We start from the raw sequence: 20,995 nt of genomic DNA, 5'->3' as shown, positions 1-20,995 counted from the left end.
CCAGAATCTGTCTCCCTATCTGCTCCTTGATGTCCCTAATAGTATTGGGTGGTCAATAAAAAAAACACCCAGTAGAGTTATTGACCCCTTCCTGTTCCTAACTTCCACCTACAAGAGACTCCGTAGACAACCCCTCCGTGACTTCCTCCTTTACTGCAGCCGTGACACTATCTCTGATCAACAGTGTCACACCCCCACCTCTTTTGCCTCCCTCCCTGTCCTTTCCGAAACATCTAAAGCCTGGCGCTTGAAGTAACCATTCTTGCCCCTGAGCCATCCAAGTCTCTATAATGGCCACAACATCATAGCTCCAAGTACTGATTCAAGCTCTAAGCTCATCCCCTTTGTTCATAATACTCCTTGCATTAAAATAGACACATTCAAACAACAGTCTGAACGTACCCCTTCTCCCACCTGCCTATCCTCCCTCTCACACTGCCTATAAGTTCTATTTGTGAGCCAACTGCCTCTTCCTCTGTCTCTTCAGTTTGGTTCCCACCTCCCAGCAATTCTAGTTTAAACTCTCCCCATTAGCGTTAGCAAATCTCCCCGCCATGATGTTGGTCCCCCTTGGATGTCAGGAGGAAGAGAAGATGGCGGCGTGACGCAGTGCGCGGCCTCTCTGGTGATGAATATCGGTAATCTGTCAAGTAGGAGGCCGTGAACAATTCTGATTTGATGGAGGCAGACGTGATAGCTCGGAGGAACATCTGGTGAAACTTCTGAAATGCCTGCTTTGCTGCTGCTGCTGCTACTGTGTGATCCGAAATCTCCGGAGGGGAAGGCCCCGAGTCCTCAGCTTTGCCTGTTGCTTGGCGGCCGGGGCCGGAGTCCAAATGCTGGATGTCGGAGGCTTGAAGTTTTCGGATAGTCTCAGAGTCGGACTGTGGTCGGGTGCTTCCAGGATGCTGCATCGTCAAGTTTGTGGTGCTGGAAGCTCATGGCAGGGAGAGTTTCTTCCTTCTACCATCTGCGTGAGATGTTGGGGCTATCGGGACTTAAAGACTTTTTTCACTGTGCCCATGGTCTGTTCTTATCAAATTACGGTATTGCTTTGCACTGTTGTAACTATATGTTATAATTATGTGGTTTTTGTCAGTTAGTCTTGGTCTGTCTTGTGTTTCTGTGATATCATACCGGAGGAACATTGTATCATTTTTTTCTTTTTTAATGCATACATTTCTAAATGACAATAAACGAGGACTGAATGTCCTCATAATCTAATCTAATTCAAATGCAACCCGTCCTTTTTGTATAGGTCAGACCTGCCCCAGAAGAGGTCCCAATGATCCAGAAATCTGAATCCCTGCTCCCCTGCTCCAATCCCTCAGCCACGCATTTATCCTCCACCTCATAAACACCAACTGTTTAACCATTTCCTTAGTTGCTGTCTGACTTGCTGAGCTCCTCCAGCATTTTGTGTGTTGCAAGGGATTTGGCATGGACTTTCGCTGTGTTTGGGTGTGAAGTGATCTTGAGAAACTCCACGGGTCACGCAGCATCTGTAGAGGGAAATGGTCAATGTTTCAAGTTGAGACTCTTGCCTCGGAGCCCATTTCCTTCCATCGCAGGAGAGACATCTCAGATGCCCTGCCCCGGAGGTGGAGAGAGATCGGAGATTAGTGACTAGAAGTCAATTCCAGTGCCCTTTGTAAGAAATTCTGTGCGTTCTGCTTGTGGGTTCCTCCCGCAGTTCAAAGACCTACCTGTTAGTAGGTTAATTGGTCACTGTAAATTGTCCCGTGTTTAGGCTAGAGTTAGAGAGGTGGGTCACTGGCTGGTGTGGCTCGGTGCAGAAGGGCTGGTTCTGTGCTTTGTCAGTAAGTAGGTAACCCTCTTGGAGTAGCCAGCCCCGAAAACTGACCCCACTCCTGGCACAGTGGCCATCAGTCTGGGTGTGAGCACTTTTTTTTTTTCTCTGCCTTCCCTTGCTGAAGATAGAATTACTCCTGAGGGATTCCTTGCCCTGCAGTTAACACTTGTGTTGATCCAAGTGCTTCTGTTTTCTGTATTTTTCAGTGTTGATGGAGGACTCTGATACAACTCTAACAATGATGAAGTCAGACTTAACTACTGGACATCCTTCCACCACCATAGCTACTAGTACAGCTATCAATAGCTCCCCCTCTGCAAGTACTCCATCAGAGAAGGCGGCTGTCTCATCTGTAATGTCATTGCCCTTGCAGAATACCACAGTGGCCTCGGGGAACACTTTTTCATCCTCAGGAAAAGCGACTGCTTCAGAGGATTCAGCACAGCCTTCTGCATCACCCGCAATGAATACAGCTGCTCTCTCAGCAAATGCATTGACTTCCTCTGCCATAATGTCCTCAGAAAATGCAACAACTATCTCTGCAACACCATTCTCAGCAGCGAATACAAGCCTCTCTGTAACATCGTCCACAATGGCGAATGCAATGAGTTCCCCTACAATGCCATCCACAATGGAGAATGTCTCTGTTACCTCAGAGAATGTGACGAGTCCCTCTACGACACCGTCTGCAGCGGGGAGCACGACTGTTCCCTCAGAGAATGTGACGAGTCCCTCTACAGCACCGTCCGCAGCGGGGAGCACGACTGTTCCCTCAGAGAATGTGACGAGTCCCTCTACAACACCGTCCGCAGCGGGGAACACGACTGTTACCTCAGAGAATGTGACGAGTCCCTCTACGACACCGTCCGCAGCGGGGAACACGACTGTTACCTCAGAGAATGTGACGAGTCCCTCTACGACACCGTCCGCAGCAGGGAGCACGACTGTTCCCTCAGAGAATGTGGCGAGTCCCTCTACGACACCGTCCGCAGTGGGCAACACGACTGTTACCTCAGAGAATGTGACGAGTCCCTCTACGACACCGTCCGCAGCGGGGAGCACGACTGTTCCCTCAGAGAATGTGGCGAGTCCCTCTACAACACCGTCCGCAGTGGGCAACACGACTGTTACCTCAGAGAATGTGACGAGTCCCTCTACGACACCGTCCGCAGCGGGGAGCACGACTGTTACCTCAGAGAATGTGACGAGTCCCTCTACGACACCGTCCGCAGCGGGGAGCACGACTGTTCCCTCAGAGAATGTGACGAGTCCCTCTACAACACCGTCCGCAGCAGAAAACATGACTGTTACCTCAGAGAATTCGACACATCCTTCTACGACACCGTCTGCAGTGGGGAACACGACTGTTACCTCAGAGAATGTGACGAGTCCCTCTACGACACCGTCCGCAGCGGGGAACACGACTGTTCCCTCAGAGAATGTAACAAGTCCCTCTACAACACCGTCTGCAGCAGAAAACATGACTGTTACCTCAGAGAATGTGACGAGTCCCTCTACAACACCGTCCGCAGCAGAAAACATGACTGTTACCTCAGAGAATTCGACACATCCTTCTACGACACCGTCTGCAGTGGGGAACACGACTGTTACCTCAGAGAATGTGACGAGTCCCTCTACGACACCGTCCGCAGCGGGGAACACGACTGTTCCCTCAGAGAATGTAACAAGTCCCTCTACAACACCGTCTGCAGCAGAAAACATGACTGTTACCTCAGAGAATGTGACGAGTCCCTCTACGACACCGTCCGCAGCGGGGAACACGACTGTTACCTCAGAGAATGTGACGAGTCCCTCCACGACACCGTCCGCAGCGGGCAACACGACTGTTCCCTCAGAGAATGTGACGAGTCCCTCTACGACACCGTCCGCAGCGGCGAACACAACTGTTCCCTCAGAGAATGTAACAAGTCCCTCTACAACACCGTCTGCAGCAGAAAACATGACTGTTACCTCAGAGAATGTGACGAGTCCCTCTACGACACCGTCCGCAGCGGGGAACACGACTGTTACCTCAGAGAATGTGACGAGTCCCTCTACGACACCGTCCGCAGCAGAAAACATGACTGTTACCTCAGAGAATGTGACGAGTCCCTCTACGACACCGTCCGCAGCGGGGAACACGACTGTTACCTCAGAGAATGTGACGAGTCCCTCTACAACACCGTCTGTGACAGTGAATGCAACTGTTCCAGCCAGCTCTGGAACCAGTGGAACCTCCTTTACCACCACGGTCAGACCTAGCACAACGTCGCAGTCAGCTAATACGTCTGGGGCCTCGAGCACGCTGTCCACTCACAGCACTTCTGGGTCTGTCAGTACCTCAGGGTCACACGTTTCTTCCTCTGTTTCGAACGGTACAACGATCCCAGGGACTGCCTCAACGGCTGCCTTAAACGTGTCCACTCAGTCAGCCACTTCGAACGCAGCCACCTCCGGCCCGTCCACGACGAGCAAGTCAGTCACGCACCCCGTGACGAATGGCACCACTTATCCTAGCTCATTGCAGCCCACCTTTAACACCAGCCTTAGCCCAGTGACAAAGGGGTCCACACTTCAGTCTACCAGCAGCACTCTTCCAACCACCATGGCTGGCAATGTGTCCACCACCATCACAGGGTCCTCTCTGAAGACCAGCCAGAATCCTGTCCCTACAGCAGTGGCAACATCTTACTTCGATATCTCCTTCAGAATTTTGAATGAGGTATTTAATCAGAGCCTGAATGAGCCAAGCTCCAAAGAGTACAAGGACTTGAGCGAAAGAGTAATAGCAGCGGTAAGTCCAAAATGGCAGTACTTAAATTGCATGGATTGACAAATATGTTGCCTGGCTCCCCCCAAGCCTTCCCCTTTAGAGAATCTGCATTGCTTGTTGGTCAAATTCAAAGTAAATTTATTATCACAGTATGTATATATTACCATATAGTACATACATTACCATAAACTACCACAGACATCCCACCCTGCAAAAACTCATTTCAGGGAGGTAGTGCCATCAATTTGCAGGAGACTCCCGGAACTTCTGGGAGAGGTGGGATGTCTGCAATAGAGTAGCTCCTTAGCAGCTAGCCAGCTAGTTTAAATAACGTTAGCTATGCTAATGAACGAATGACACCTGTTAAACTCACCTCAACATGTCTTTTACAGTCTTAACCCACCATGGGCAATAGAAAAGTCACTGTTGCAAACAGTGCAGCGAGCAACACTGTCAGTATTTTTGACCCCTATTAGGCAGGGGTACACTTTAGTGTAGTCTGGGGTGACGTACGTTTCATATTTTCTTTTTTTGGAACACTCTTGCTCTTGCTGTCGCTCTCTCGTGGTCGCTCTCACTCGCGCTTGCTTTCTTGCGCTCGCTCTCTCGCACGTTCTCCCACGCTCGCTCTCAAAAAAACAATTTCCAGGACATTGTGAGCGCCGCAGGCCAGGCAGCATCTATAGGAAGAGGTATATAAGCTTGATTCTTCAACCTTGGGATTCATTTTCTTGCCGGCATTTACAGTAAAATTAAAGAGATGCAACAGAATTTTCAACAAAAACTACATCAGCAAAGACTGACAAAAGTGCAAGAGAAGATGAGCCGTGTAAATATAGAAACATAGAAAATAGGTGCAGGAGTAGGCCATTCGGCCCTTCGAGCCTGCACCGCCATTTATTATCATGGCTGATCATCCAACTCAGAACCCTGCCCCAGCCTTCTCTCCATACCCCCTGACCCCCGTAGCCACAAGGGCCATATCTAACTCCCTCTTAAATATAGCCAATGAACTGGCCTCAACTGTTTCCCGTGGCAGAGAATTCCACAGATTCACCACTCTCTGTGTGAAGTAGTTTTTCCTAATCTCGGTCCTAAAAGGCTTCCCCTCTATCCTCAAACTGTGGCCCCTCGTTCTGGACTTCCCCAACATTGGGAACAATCTTCCTGCATCTAGCCTGTCCAATCCCTTTAGGATCTTATACGTTTCAATCAGATCCCCCCTCAATCTTCTAAATTCCAACGAGTACAAGCCCAGTTCATCCAGTCTTTCATCATATGAAAGTCCTGCCATCCCAGGAATCAATCTGGTGAACCTTCTTTGTACTCCCTCTATGGCAAGGATGTCTTTCCTCAGATTAGGGGACCAAAACTGCACACAATACTCCAGGTGTGGTCTCACCAAGGCCTTGTACAACTGCAGTAGTACCTCCCTGCTCCTGTACTCAAATCCTCTTGCTATAAATGCCAGCATACCATTCGCCTTTTTCACCGCCTGAAAATAATACCTGAGAACTTGAGTGGTGAAGGGTCCCTGAAAGTGAGTCTGTAGGTTATGGGATTGGTTTGGGATAGTGGGGAAGAGAGGTTATCGACGCTGGTTCAGGAGCCTGATGGTGAAAGGGTAATAACAGTTCCTGAACCCGGTGAGGCTTCTGTACCTCCTGCCTGATGGTCGTAGTGAGAGGAGAGCACGGTGAGGATCTTTGATAATGGGCACTGGCAGCTGTCCGTGTAAATGTAGTTCATGGTGCGGAGGGCTCTTACCGCGACAGGCTGGGCCGTATCCGGCATGTCTGTTCTGGGCATCGGTGATTCCATACCAGACTGATGCAACCAGTTAAGATACTCTCCTCTGTATCTATTGAAGTCTGTTAAGGTTTTAGATGACATGCTAGATCCAGGCAAGCACAGTTGCAGAATACAGTCTTGGCTATTCTTCCTGTATCTTTTAGAATTTAAAGCTTGTCTCAAAAGCTGGAAGGGCTGACTCCACTCTGTGATCGCTGAATGAGATTCCCCAGATTTACCTGTGCAATAGCGGAGGGGTTAAAGATGAGCTGTAAATGTGAAGTCGCCTTTTTGTAGGGAAAATTAGAGAAGGGTGGCTGTTATCTTGAGAGCGATGGATTGGGAAGGGTAGCCACGCAGACGTTTGTGCATTTATTTCCAACGACTCTCAGGCGAAATCAGGTTAAGAGTGCAAACGATGTGTTGAATTTCCCCCAAGTTGGTTTATTAATCTCGCGTGCAACAGGGGAGAAAAAACTTCTTAAGTGTGTGTTGTCTGTAACAGGTCACTTCAACACAGTGGATTGAGGCAGTGCGAGGGAGAGCCCCAGAATGGGGCGGCAGGGTAGTGCAGTGGTTAACACCAGGGTTTACAGTGTAGGCAACCCAGGTTCCATTCCTGATGCCGCCTGTAGAAGCTTGTGTGGTCTTCCTGTGACCGTGTGGATCTCCCCCCACTGTCAGTAAATGGTTCTGTGATTAGGCTAGGGTTAAATCAGAGGATTGCTCAGCGGTGTGGCTCGAAGGGCCTATTCCTCACTGTACCTCAATAAATAGTGTTACAGACCATAAGCTGCCAATGACAAAGATTGTGAGGTTAAGAGTCTTTTTTTATTAAAAAGTGTACTAGACCATTCAATAACAGCTGGGTAGGAGCCAAGTTCAAAGTTAATTCAGTGTCAAAACCCACGTCCCATATTCCACCTGGAGATTCGTCTCCTTGCAGGCAGCCGCAGCACAATAGAATCCACGGCAAAAGAGCCCACGCGACAAAGACGTTCAAACATCCAACGTGGGAACACAACAGATGACACATACACAGCTTGAACCGCAGAGGACCCGAAAATGCGTCCGCGGCCCCCGTGCCGATAGGTGCGGTGTCGGTTCAGTGCCGGGGCGAGTGTCGATGGGTGTGGGGTTGGTTCAGTGCCGAGTAGGGTTGCCAACTGTCCCGTGTTAGCCGGGACATCCCGTATATTGGGCTAAATTGGTTTGTCCCATACTTGTCCCTTGTCCGGTATTTCCCCCGCTAAGGTAGAGCGTTCCTATGAAACCTTTTGTGCCGAAATGGTGTAAAGCGAAGAAGCAATTACCAGTAATTTATATGGGAAAAATTTTTGAGTGTTCCCAGACCCAAAAAAATATCCTCCCAAATCATACCAATTAACACATAAAACCTAATATAACACTAACATATAGTAAAAGCAGGAATGATATGATAAATACACAGCCTATATAAAGTAGAAATAATGTATGTACAGTGTAGTCGGGAAGATTAAGCCAAAACCAATTTGTAGAAAAAAATCGGCACGTATATGTTTGTGCACGTCACGCATGCGCACACAGGTGCCCGTGCAAGGCTTCAAGGTCATGGTAGCCTTTCTGGGGATAAACACAAGTGTCCTATATTTGACTGCTACTTTTGTCCCTTATTTGGGAGTGAGAAAGTTGGCAACCCTAGTGCCGAGGGGGTGTGTCGATGGGTGCAGAGTTAGGTTTATTAATTAAAAGAGTAAAGCCTCTTGCAGTAGTGAGCTTAAACACCGGTTCATCCTTTGACGCCTTCATCTTTTCAATGTATCTTGTCATTTAACTGGGCCAAACATTGATTTGCTTCTGGGCTGTCAGGGGCCCAGGCTCCCGGCTCTGAGCCCTGCGTACATGTTTTCAGTAAGCAGGTGGCGTGGCCACATTTCAAGCAGAGTACCAGCTTGCCATCTCTACCTAAGTAAGGCTGTGTAGAAGCAGGAGTGCAGTTGCTGGAATCTGGACCGTGTGCAAAATGCTGGAGGAACTCGGCGGTCAGGCAGAGTATCCATGTCACACTCTGCAGGTGCTGGATACTTTGAGCAGCACGTGCAAAATGCTGGACAGGCGCTCAGCAGGTCAGGCAGCATCTACGGAGGGGAATAAACCGCCAACATTTTGGGACAAGAAGGAAAGGAAGGGGGCAGAAGTGGGTGGAGGAGGGAGGGAGTACAAGCTGACAGGTGCTGGGTGAAACCAGGCGGCTTTGCCCTCTTTACTTTGGCTTCCGCACCCTTCCTTTCCAGTGCCGATGAAGGGTCTCGGGCTGAAATATCGACAGTTTATTCCCCGTCTGACCTGCTGAGTTCCCCCAGCATTTTGTGTGTTCGATAAGGATGTGTTTGCCACAGAGTGAAAGCAGGAAAGGCCCGCTGAAGTCTTTCCTGGAAAGATGCAGCTGAGGTTTGAGGAGGAACTGAGTCCATTGTGTCTGTATTCTCTAATGCTTAGAAGAAGTGTGGTGGGGTGTGTGTGTGGGCATTCCCAGTTAAAACTACCATGTTCTGATTAACGGGTCTCGGCCTGAAACGTTGACTGAACCTCTTCCTAGAGATGCTGCCTGGCCTGCTGCGTTCACCAGCAACTTTGATGTGTGTTGCATATTCTGATTAAGCTAGTGACTGGATGTGGGAAGATGTTTCTCCTACTGATGGTGGACGCTTGAACCAGGGGTCACAACAGCCTGGGTTATAGGGCAAGAGAATTAAAGCTGAGAGGCAGTGAAATGCTTCCATTTATTGTGAAATCTGTTGTTTAGCTGCAGCAGTACAGTGCAAAGACATAAGTAAATTTTTTCAAATCTTTAATTTTATGTACATTGAAACGTAATGGATGGTGGCATCTCAAATCAGTGAGATTTTATACTGAGGGCAGCCCAAAACCCCTTGACCATGACTGCATGCTTTTCATGCATTGAGTTTCCGCCACATGACTGGCTGATTAAATATTTGCATTAATGAGCAGGTGTGTTTAATAAACTGGCCACTGAGTGTGTTTACTAGTGTGTCAATGATTCTGGGGAGAAGGCAAGAGAATGGGTTTGAGGGGGGAAAATAAATCAGCCATGATCGAATGACGGAGCAGACTCAATGGGCCAAATGGCCTAATTCTGCTCCTATGCATTATGGTCTTAAGTTTTTTTCAAAGTTGTTAGATCACATATGCCTGATGTATATCCACAGGCTAATGTCCAGGTATATTCCTTCACAAAAATGAAACAAATTTACACTCACAACACACTGGAGGAACTCAGCAGGTCGGGCAGCATCCGTGGAAACGATGAGTTGATGTTTCGGGCTGGAGCCCTTCGTCAGGACTGAAGAGGGAAGGGGCAGAGGCCCTATAAAGGTGGTGGGGGGAGGGTGGGAAGGAGAAGGCTGGTAGGTTCCAGGTGAAAAACCAGTAAGGGGAAAGATAAAGGGGTGGGGGAGGGGAAGCAGGGAGGTGATAGGCAGGAAAGGTGAAGAAGGAATAGGGGAAAACACAATGGGTAGTAGAAGGAGGTGGAACCATGAGGGAGGTGATAGGTAGCTGGGGGAGGGGGCAGAGTGAAATAGAGATAAGGGAGGGGAGGGAATTACCAGAAGTTGGAGAATTCTATGTTCATACCAAGGGGCTGGAGACTACCTAGACGGTATATGAGGTGTTGCTCCTCCAACCTGAGTTTAGCCTCATCATGGCAGTAGAGGATGCCATGTATGGACTTATCCGAATGGGAGTGGGAAGCAGAGTTGAAGTGGGTGGCTACCGGGAGATCCTGTCTGTTGTGGCGGACGGAGCGGAGGTGCTCGACGAGGTGCTTTTATAGTCATAGTCATACTTTATTGATCCCGGGGGAAATTGGTTTTTGTTACAGTTGCACAATAAATAAATAGTAATAAAACCATAAATAATTAAATAGTAATATGTAAATTATGCCAGTAAATTATGAAATAAGTCCAGGACCAGCCTATCGGCTCAGGGTGTCTGACCCTCCAAGGGAGGAGTTGTAAAGTTTGATGGCCACAGGCAGGAATGACTTCCTATGACGCTCTGCGTTGCATCTCGGTGGAATGAGTCTCTGGCTGAATGTACTCCTGTGCCCACCCAGTACATTATGTAGTGGATGGGAGACATTGTCCAGGATGGCATGCAGCTTGGACAGCATCCTCTTTTCAGACACCACCGTCAGAGAGTCCAGTTCCATCCCCACAACATCACTGGCCTTACGAATGAGTTTGTTGATTCTGTTGGTGTCTGCCACCCTCAACCTGCTGCCCCAGCGCACAACAGCAAACATGATAGCACTGGCCACCACAGACTCGTAGAACATCCTCAGCATCATCTGGCAGATGTTAAAGGACCTCAGTCTCCTCAGGAAATAGAGATGGCTCTGACCCTTCTTGTAGACAGCCTCAGTGTTCTTTGACTAGTTTATTGTCAATTCGTATCCCCAGGTATTTGTAATCCTCCACCATGTCCACACTGACCCCCTGGATGGAAACAGGGGTCACCGGTGCCTTAGCTCTCCTCAGGTCTACCACCAGCTCCTTAGTCTTTTTCACATTAAGCTGCAGATAATTCTGCTCACACCATGTGACAAAGTTTCCTACCGTAGCCCTGTACTCAGTCTCATCTCCCTTGCTGATGCATCCAACTATGGCAGAGTCATCAGAAAACTTCTGAAGATGACAAGACTCTGTGCAGTAGTTGAAGTTTGTTTTGAAACAAATTTGCTGGGCCCAGGATTCTCCAGCAAACCTCTGGATGTACTCTGGAGAGCATTGAAGGTGCTTGCACCACAGCCTCTTATGGAGGCTCCAGTGCACAAGATCAGGGAGAAAAAACTCAAGGTTTGTAAACTCGGCCAGCTCCATGGGCACCAACCACCCAAGAAACCCCACCATTAAGAACGTCTTCAAATGGTGCTGCATTGTCACGAAGGACTCGCGCCACACAGGGCCTGCCCTCTTCTGATTGCGAGGAGGTGCATGAGCCTCCCCTTCCACCATCGGATTTCTGAACAGCCCAGTTGCAGGGCAATGTAATTGGGAGAAGTGTACATAATTCACAACCACCGCCATTGAGTTGAGATTCACATCAAGAGGCTGGTCTGTTGTGATGTTCAGTTACCACGCTTCATGGACTTCAGTAAATAAGTTATGAATATTACCTTGCTACTTTACTCTCTTTGCACCACTTATTTACTTTATGTATCTCATCATAATTTAATAGGCTTTTTTGTGTACTCCTACAAAACGTCAAATTTCACGAGATGTGTCAGCTTGCTTCTGATCAGCTCTGGCAGTCACTGATTTTTGGCTCCTTGAGTAACAATCAAGTTGGGCCGTTGCCAACACAGTAGCTCGAACCCACCTTCATTCTTGTGTTCCCATAACAGCCGCTTCTGCGGGATCTCTGAAAGCAGTGACAAATTGGAGTGGTGAGCTGGGGGCACTGGGAAGTTGAGTGAAGTTACCCCATCAGGCTCCGAGTCCAGTGCGGATAACATCGCTCCCCCCAGTGCTGAACTGTTCCCACAACTTACGGACTCACTTTTAACGACTCTTCAACTCGTGTTCTCAATATTTTTTTGCTTATTTATTATTATTTTAGAACTGGCTTTTCTCTGTATTTACTGTGGAAAAATGAATCTCAGCGTTGAATCTGGTGACGTATTTGCTTTAACTTTGAAGTCAGTTTCCTGAGTATCTTGGGGCCGCCTCTTTCAAGCCAGAAGCCAAAGGGGACTTCCACCCAGCTCGTCTGGATGCTGAGCCCGAAAGGTGTTGACTTGTGTGGAACACAGAACAGGTGCAAGGCCTGGTGCCAGACACCGATACTCTCTCTGTCCATTGTGTGCACATTAGCGCTTTGTGGGGCGGGCGGGGGGGGGAGAATTAAAATTTTTAAAATAATCCTACTGCAACAGTTATCTTTCTGGAAGCTTTTTGTTATTAATTTGGCTTCACGGCCGGAACAGGCCCTTTGAGCCACGTTGCCCAGTAACCCCCAACCACCCTAACCTAATCTTGGGGCAATTTACAATGACCAATTGACCTTCTTGCGGGCACTGTGGGAGGAAACCAGGGCTCCCAGAGGAAACCCACACTTTCCACAGAGTACCTGTGCCAGGCTGGAAGCCTGAGAAGAGTTTATTGGTCTGAATTCTTTCACAACAGAGGTCACAGTTCACAGACCCAGACAGTGGGACAAGGCCTGTAGTTCTGGGTATGGTTCAGGGTTCATAGTCTGCGGGGGGGGGGGGTCAAAGTCCCATGGCAGGGCTGGGTTGTGAGGTCTCATTGGAACCTACTGAACGGTGTGTACGTGCTGAGGGTGTTTACATTAGTGGGAGTGTTGAGGACCAGAGGGCACAGCAGCAGATTAGGACATCCCTTCAGAACAGGGGAGGAATTTTTATTACTCAGAAGGTGGTGAATCTGTGGAATTCACTGCCACAGATTACTGGAGACCAAGTCAATGGGCGTGTTTAAAACAGAGGTTGGATAGATTCCTGATTAGTCAGAGCCAAATGGCCCAATTCTGTTCCTATGCCCTACGTTAGTTTCCCATTGTAAAATACCCATGGCATAAGAGACCGGTCACATGAGAGCATGTAGGTCACTGAGAAAATAGTTTCCTTCCCTAAGCAGTAAGGCTGATCAACACCTCCACCCACTAACCCACCCCACAACCACTACTTTATCATTTCCTGTCAGTCATTTTATGCCTAGCGTCACTTTATGGACACACAATCAATCTACATACAAAAGGTATCTTGTGTATTTATATTTAATGTGTGTTTGTGAATACCAATATTCACCTTCGTCCTAAATATTTAATGGTTTGCGTTTCTATTTGTGTTGTATCAGACCCAGAGTAATAATAACTTTTTTCTCCTTTACACTTGCATGCATTAAACAATCTTGAGAAGTATTCGGGGTTTGTGTTAATGCAGTCCCTCTGACTTGTTGAAATGAATGGCTTACTGTTGTATTGACCCACTGTTAAACTTTCTGTTCCAGATGAGAAAAGTGTATGGATGTGACAATTGCTCACTCCGCAAACAGTACATGAGGTCACAAGTTTTGAAGTTCAGGTAAGCTCTTCCCTTTCTAACCTTCAGCAGCTGAGATGAGCAGCAAGCTGTCCAAAGATGGGAGCCACACAAATGTGATTGATTGCGACGTGATCTCAAACTTGCGAGAGGCAATTGCTTCAGGTCGGGCTTCAGTTAGAAAGCCTTCCTGCTGCATCACCGTCTGGTACGGGAATTACAAGGCGTCCGACTGCAGGTCCCTACAAAGGATTGTGAGGACTGGGTGAGGGGATCGTCGGGGTCAGTCTTCCACCCAGCCAGGATTGCTGCATACACACGGCCCCTAGTGTTGTCAGTGATCCCTCCTATCCGTCCAACAATCTCTTTCAATTTCTCCTCCCTCCCCCAACCACCATCAGGCAGGAGGTACCGTGCCATTAGGACAAAAACTGTTGGGGTGTGAAATAATTTCTTCCCCCAGGCCGTGAGATACTGAACTCCTCGACACCACCCAGGTCTCTCGCGAGTAATACTCCAGTAGTGTTGTACTTGTTGGCGCGTGGCCAAGTGGTTAAGGCGTCGGTCTAGTGATCTGAAGGTCGCTAGTTCGAGCCTCAGCTGAGGCAGTGCGTTGTGTCCTTGAGCAAGGCACTTAACCACACATTGCTCTGCGACAACACCGGTGCAAAGCTGTATGGGTCCGAATGCCCCTCCCTTGGACAACATCGGTGGCGTGGAGAGGGGAGACTTGCAGCATGGGCAACTGCCGGTCTTCCATACAACCTTGCCCAGGCCTGTGCCCTGGAAACCTAAGGCGCAAATCCATGGTCTCACGAGACTAACGGATGCCTATAAAAGTGTTGTACTGTTTACTTTTTAACTTGTGTTGTAAATGTGCATTGTTGTTCATGTAGCTTTGGTCATATTACCGTGTGAGTTATACATACTGTGTTGTGCACCTTGTTCCTGCCTACATGCTCTCTAACCTAGGTGGCAATAGAGATGTGTGCAATGGCAATGAAACTGAAGCTGAACTCATTGGGGGGGTGGGGGGGTATCACTAAACCTGTGTGGGATGCTCTCAAGGAACTGCAGTGGGGTGGGAGGGAGGTCCGAGGCTTGTTGTGCTGTTGCTCTGCTGGACATTCTGGCCGTGACATGTGGCGACACCTGCGGGCTGCCCCCAGCACGTCCTTGGGATGCGTTGGTTATTAATGCAAGTGATGGATTTCAGTGCACGTTTTGACGTGCAGGTGATAAATCTGAATCAAACGAGAACATTTAATAGTAAGTGGTCTCTGTGTGCAGCTAATGGTCGGTATATAGAACATAGAACAGTACAGGCCCTTCAGCCCACGATGTTGTGCCAACCTTTTAACCTACTCCACAGTCAATCAATCCCTCCATTTGTCTTTAATCCATGTCTCTGCCTATATGAGACTCTTACTGTAAACGTCCCTAAAGCATCTGGCTCTCCCACCACCCCTAGCAATGGTTTCCATACATCCATCATTCTGTGGAAAAATAACTACCTCTCACATCCCCTTCAATCCACCTTAAAATTATGCACTTTTCTATTAGTCATGTTTGCCATGGGGAAAAGTCTCTTGTAAGTCTCTCAGCTGCCTCTCATTCTCCTTCGTTCCAAGGAGAAAAGCCCTCGCTCGGTCACCGTTTCCTTATGAAACACGCTCTCTAACCTAGCTAACGCCCTGGTAAATCTCCCCTGCATCCCCTCCAAAGCTTCCACATCCTTCCTATAATGAGGCAACCAGAACTAAACACGTAAGCCAAGTGTGATCTAAGCAGTTTCAGAGCTTCAACATGACCTCACGCTCTTGAGATTGTTCCTGACTAATGAACGCCAACACCATATACAACCTTAACTACCCCGTCAACTGGCACAGCAACTTTGAGGAATCTATAGGCGTGGTCTAACTTTTAAAGGCATCATCTTGAAGATTGGCCTTGTGGAAGAAGACATCTGGACTTGACCTCGAAGAAACTATTTTGCTATGTCACGTCCTGCAGCTCAGTAAAGTAGGGCTCTAGTTTAAGATTGGACGCGTAGGTCAAGTGTATAATGCAAAGGGTCCTCAATCTTTGTCTTTGAATGTCTAATGTGACTTTGTAGGAAGTTGTTCTCCTAGAATCCCAATAGATTTCCACCATTCAAATTTTGTCCGAGCCCCAGAAAGCAGAGAAGTTATTTCCTGATGGTGTCTTTGTGATGTCTCATTTGTTTAGATGGTGAAAGGCTGGTCTCTGCTTTGTGGTTTTGATACCACAGTCAGATATCCTGTTGAAAAAATGAAAATAAAAGTTTCCTAGTGGGAAGTTTCAATTGTATTAACATACTGTGATACGAATGTACCAGGACACTGTCTGGATTAGAGAAAATGGAAGGGCTATGTGGGAGGGAAAGGTTTGATTGATCTTGGAGTGAGTTAAAAGGTCAGCACGACATTGAAGGGGTAAATGGCCTGCACAGTTCTGTTCTATAACCTGGTGCCAGTGCTAAAACAACCTAGTCCTGAACGTCCATAGGACAAATGAGCTGGTTGCTGACCCAAGGAATTGGTGAGTGAGGGGTGGAGACAACTGTCTAGAGAGGATTTAACACAGTGCTGACCCCTTCAACAAAGACGCTGTGGAGATGAGCATACGGTGGACTGCTTCATGCTCCTTGAGGCCTTCCGTTGGTCAGGGTCGACCGTGGATGCCGCGTCCCAGCTGTCCACGTGATACGCAAGCCAGGGCAGTGTGATATGGAGAGCAACAGGCTCCCCCTCCCCAGCTGGTTGATGAACCCACAGGAACAGCAGAGACCGATACAGTTCGGCTCCAACAGTGTCACAGGAGTTTCCAGACAATGTTGAACTCAACGTGGGACTGTGGAGTCCAGCTCTGGGTTTTTCTTTGGGGTTTACTACTGAAACCTTCTCCATGAGTGGGTATAGCCGCAAGGCAGCGGAAGTTTGCGATCAAGAGTTGTTCTTCTCTAAGATGCCAAGTATGGCTGGAAAAAGTCCTGTCTGCCCAGAGCAACTGGTTTTAAGGCACCAGCAACCTGCCTTTGCCCCTTCTGTCAGTAGAAATGTCTCCTCCAGGCTTAGTAGCTAAGGTATACGTGAAGGCCAGGAGCTAGACTTGGCTGTCAGAGGCTATATGAGAGACACCCCATTATAGGAACATTTAATAGGTAGTGGGAACTTATCCCTGTACCACTGCCGGCTATAACAACCTAAATGGTGTATATCACCAGTAACCTTTCCTTCTCCTTTCACACCGGGATCAGAGTCACTTTTATCATTTCTGACTTGTTCCATGGGAGATTCTTTTTGTTTTGCTGCAGCAGTCTGGTAGTTGGGCATCACGGTAACGATAGCAGTCAGCACGACGCTATTACAGCTTGGGGCATTAGAGGTCGGAGTTCGATTCCGGTGCTGTCTATAAGGAGTTTGAAAGATGTTCATGAAATGTTACGTGTGGTTCTTCAGGCTCTTGTACCTTCTCCATGTTAGTAACGAGAATTGGGCACGTCCTGGTTGGTGAGGATCCTTGAGGTATCAGTGTCAGCACCAGATTCTGCCCCCAGCACACCCTCTGGTCTGTTGGGTGTTAGCGCAAATGACACCTTTCACAGTTTTGATGTACACGTGATAAAACTTGAATCTTGAATCATTTTTCGAGTTCCAAGTTTTCAACTGTGGCAAAACTTCACTCCTTACAATTGAAAGATTAAAAGATTGGCCTTGTCACGTGCACAGAAATGTACAGCGAAATGTGTTTGTGCTCACGACCGACCACAGTCTGAGGATGTGCTGGGGGCAGCCTGCAAGTGTTGCCGCGCTTCTGGTGCCAGCGTAGCGTGCCTCCCAAGTTATGAAGCCTAACAGGTACGTCTTTGGACTGTGGAAGGAAACCCATGTGTTCCTGGTGAGAAACGTAAAACTCCATGCAGACTGTAGCGGGAATTGAACCCCTGTCACTGACACTGTAAAGGGTTGTGCTAACGTTACGTTCCTGTACCAACACTGTACCAAAACTTCACTTGCCCCATCACTGAAATGTTCCCACAGCCAATGAACTTGCTTCCAAGGACTCTACGTCTCATGTTCTCAATGTTATCTATTAGTATTTCTTTCTTTTTGTATTTGCACAGTTTATAGTCTTTGGCACACTGCTTGCACGCCCGAGATGATGCTGTCTTTCATTGATTCTGCTATGGGTGTTACTCTGCAGATTTACTGAGTACGCCTGCAAGAAGGCGAATCTCAGGGTTGTGCGTGACGACGTATGTGTGCTTCAATAATAACTTCACTTTGAACATTAGACTTGTGTGCAGTATTGCAAGTATGGGGTGCCCAGGGAGGGGTGAAGGGACGTGCGGTGTCCACTCTGGAGCCGCTCACTCACGTTTGGACCCCGCTGGGCACTCAGCTCTCACCTGCGGCTCCAAGTAGCTGTTTTCTCGCAAAAGCAGACGTGCCATTTTTTTGGCGGGCAGGCTAAACCATGTGAGGGTAACTGGCAAAGCCCTTTGCGCTGGTGATGCAGGAACATGCCTGTCCTAGCATGCAAAGTCCACTCTGGCAGACTGGACAAGTGAGATCCAGTGGCTAGGAAGGCGATTCAGCGACGCTCCGCGGAGAGCGAAGGGCATGACGAGGCACAGTAGATGTCAAGGTCGTCCGCTACAACCAAGGAAGACCCCAGTTTGTGACGACTACTCGTACCCCTGGACCTGGACCCCCACGGCTGAGAGAGTGATTCTGCCCCCGGTGTAACAGCTTTCCCAGTTTTTAACTCGCCGCACAGATCTTTTGTCGTTGTCAGATATGATGGGTCATTAGTGAAGTTACTAAGTTTGGATCTGTGGCAAAATAGTGATTGCTATACTTGTCTAGTTCTTAAGAGACCAGGTCGTACCTCTGCCTGGGTTGTCCTCTGGGCAAGGCTGGAGCTAGTACTTTCCGAAGAATGATTTTGGTGTGTTTTAATGAGTAATATTGTGTCTTTTCCATTAAAGCCCAGGGTCAGTCATCGCCAATATAAGCTCTACCTTCACGAAAAGCGAAAACATAAACGCTGCATTACTTAAGAACAATTTTAAAAGTGCACTGGTCAATGGCACCATCAACTCTTTGCGTATTGAAAATATAAAAGGTAATAATTTTTTCCCCCTATTCTTGCCTCACCTGCCTATCACCTTGCCTGGTGGGCGCCCCCCCCCATTCTTTCTCCCATGGTCCACTCTTCTTCAGCCCTTTACCTCTTTCTCCTATCACCTCCCAGCCTTTCTTTATCCCTCTCCCCCCGCCTCACCTGGCTTCACCTATCACTTTCAAGCTAGTCCTCCTTCCCAACCCCTCCCTTCTTTTACTTCTCCTGTTCTTTCCTGCCCGAGCAGAATAGTGTGTTTGCCACTTCCCTGGCTGTTGTCCCGTGGTTCTCCCCCCCCACCCCCCCACAGCCCTCCCTTCCACCTTACTCATTTGTGAAGTGGATAAGGCACTGAGTTAATTTCCTGTGGAACCATGATGCCTGTTTAGTTTTAAGATTAGTTTGTTTAACCTTTGTCAGCGTCTGAATGCACGATGAAATGTGTCTTCTGCGGCAACAGCCAGCACAATGGAAGGACGAGGTGAGGCAGCCTGCAAGTGTCACTATATATTCTGGCACCAACAGCGACTTTCATCCCTCGCTTTAAACCACAGGCGCTCCGCTTTTACACTCCTGCCCCAGGAGAGAGGCTACCCCTTTTAATATATCCCACTGCAAGGTCAAATATTCCAAGCCTGTTCAATCTCTCCTCCCACCTCTAACCCTCTGGTCCCTGTGTGACTCTCTGCCCTCACTTGTTTTCATAATTTCATAATTTACTGCCATCATTTACATATTACTATTCAACTATTTATGGTTTATTTATGGTGCAACTGTAACGAAAACCAATTTCCCCCGGGATCAATAAAGTATGACTATGACTAATCGCAAGCTTCCCGTAGCAAGGTGGTCGGAACTGCGCGCGATGCATCTGCTTTATTTGTCACACGTAAATGCGTCCTTGGCGTCAAAGCGTACTACGCTTCCGGCACGCCAGCGTAGCACGCCCGCAATTTGTTAACCCCAACTTGTGCACCTTTGGAATGCAGGAGGGACCCCCCCCCCCCCCGCCGTGTTCGTGGAGAGACGGTTACAGACAGCGGCGGAAGTTGATCCCCGGTCACTGGAGCTGTAAAGCATGAGGCCAGCCGCTACACCACTGTGCTTTTGGAGTGAGGGAGCGTGGAGGGCATAGATGGGTCGATGATGCAATTGCAGTGCAGTCAGTGGTTCCTCCCGTCCAGTCCGCTTCACGGAGCATTAGGGCATAGAGCAGCACAACACTGGGGCAAGTCTCTCAGCCTGTGATGTTCTGACAGCCTAATCCCTTCTTGTCTGCACATGGCCCATGCTTCCAGTATGGCTGAGGATGCCCGCCACCATGGCCTGCCCCTTTTCCATCTTCTCCCTTCAGGGCAAATGTTTCGAGCCCCAACTTGAACAACTTCTTCCCCGCACTTATCAGAACCAGTCATCTCCTTCATATCCCCTTCCTGGCAGTTCTGCCACATTCTATGCACACCCCCCCGCCCCGGATACTGGTTTTATGTATTCATGGTGGAGTGGGGGCTGAGGCGCTGTGCTGGAACAAGTGGGGGGCAGGATCGATGCTCTGCTGCAGCTTGTGCATGGGAGGTCGGCTTTGGGGGTTGGAATGTTTTTCCTGTCATTCTTCCTCCGTTTCTTCCGTTTCGTGGATGTCTGCAGAGAGTAACAATTTCAAGCTCTCTGATGTTAAGTGGAGCCATTGAGATTGGCATGGTAACAGGACCCTCTGGCCCAGTGAGCCTGCACCCCCCCCCCCCCAGTCACACCCATGTGGCCAATTAACAGAGTCACCTGTACGTCTTTGGGATGCGGGAGGAACCCAGAGGGAGATCGTACAGTCGCAGGGAAGAATACGTAAACTTAGATAGCAGTGGCAATTGAACCAGGGTTGCTGACGCTGTAATTTCATTAAGCTGACCCTATTCTCTCTCCCAAATCTATACTTTGCTGAAAACTGTATTTCTGGTATTTATTGACTGAGTGTTTGCAGGCAAGGAATTTGATTGCACTCTGACCTGCATGATGATAAACTAGCCTGAAGAGTACAAAAGGGTGGCGGGGTGATGATACATCTCTACCAAAGGAGGTGTAAGGCGCTCCTTCCCTCTGCTAGGCCGTAGGTTTCCCTCGGGCAAGGGGTAGCTCCTGCTTAGCCCCCGATCAGGGTCACGGTGCCACAGGAGCAGGTGGTGGATGGTTGTACGAACAGATGATGTTGTACCGACTTTTTAACCTTCTCTAAGATCAATCTAACCCTCTCCTTCCATATAGCCCTCCATACCATCCATGTGCCTATCTAAGAGATTGGAATGTCCCCAGTGCAGGAGTGTAAAGACAAGGGATGGCAGGCACGGTTGTTCCCTGTGGAGATCGGCTGCAGAGGTTTCCCAGCCAAATCAGCATGGCGGTTGTTGTC

The 20,995-nt window shown here is 48.6% G+C and overlaps 1 protein-coding gene across 2 annotated transcripts in view; it reads left to right on the top strand.

Moving 5' to 3' along the window:
• Positions 1-20,995, top strand: part of LOC140212188 (uncharacterized) — a 68,420-nt gene that overhangs the window by 25,999 nt on the left and 21,426 nt on the right. The window contains exons 2-5 of one of the 2 annotated variants that reach the window (XM_072282868.1): positions 2,020-3,904; positions 3,965-4,607; positions 13,412-13,485; positions 18,458-18,594. In XM_072282868.1, coding sequence (XP_072138969.1) covers positions 2,020-3,904; positions 3,965-4,607; positions 13,412-13,485; positions 18,458-18,594 — 2,739 coding nt within the window. Of the gene's footprint in view, positions 1-2,019; positions 4,608-13,411; positions 13,486-18,457; positions 18,595-20,995 lie in introns of both variants that reach the window. The other variant, XM_072282860.1, reaches the window with a different exon arrangement.

This window comes from Mobula birostris, chromosome 2 (assembly GCF_030028105.1).
Source record: "Mobula birostris isolate sMobBir1 chromosome 2, sMobBir1.hap1, whole genome shotgun sequence".
Classification (NCBI taxonomy): domain Eukaryota; kingdom Metazoa; phylum Chordata; class Chondrichthyes; order Myliobatiformes; family Myliobatidae; genus Mobula; species Mobula birostris.
The sequence above is the reverse complement of the archived record's forward strand: the minus strand, read 5'-3'. Positions and strand labels throughout refer to the sequence as shown.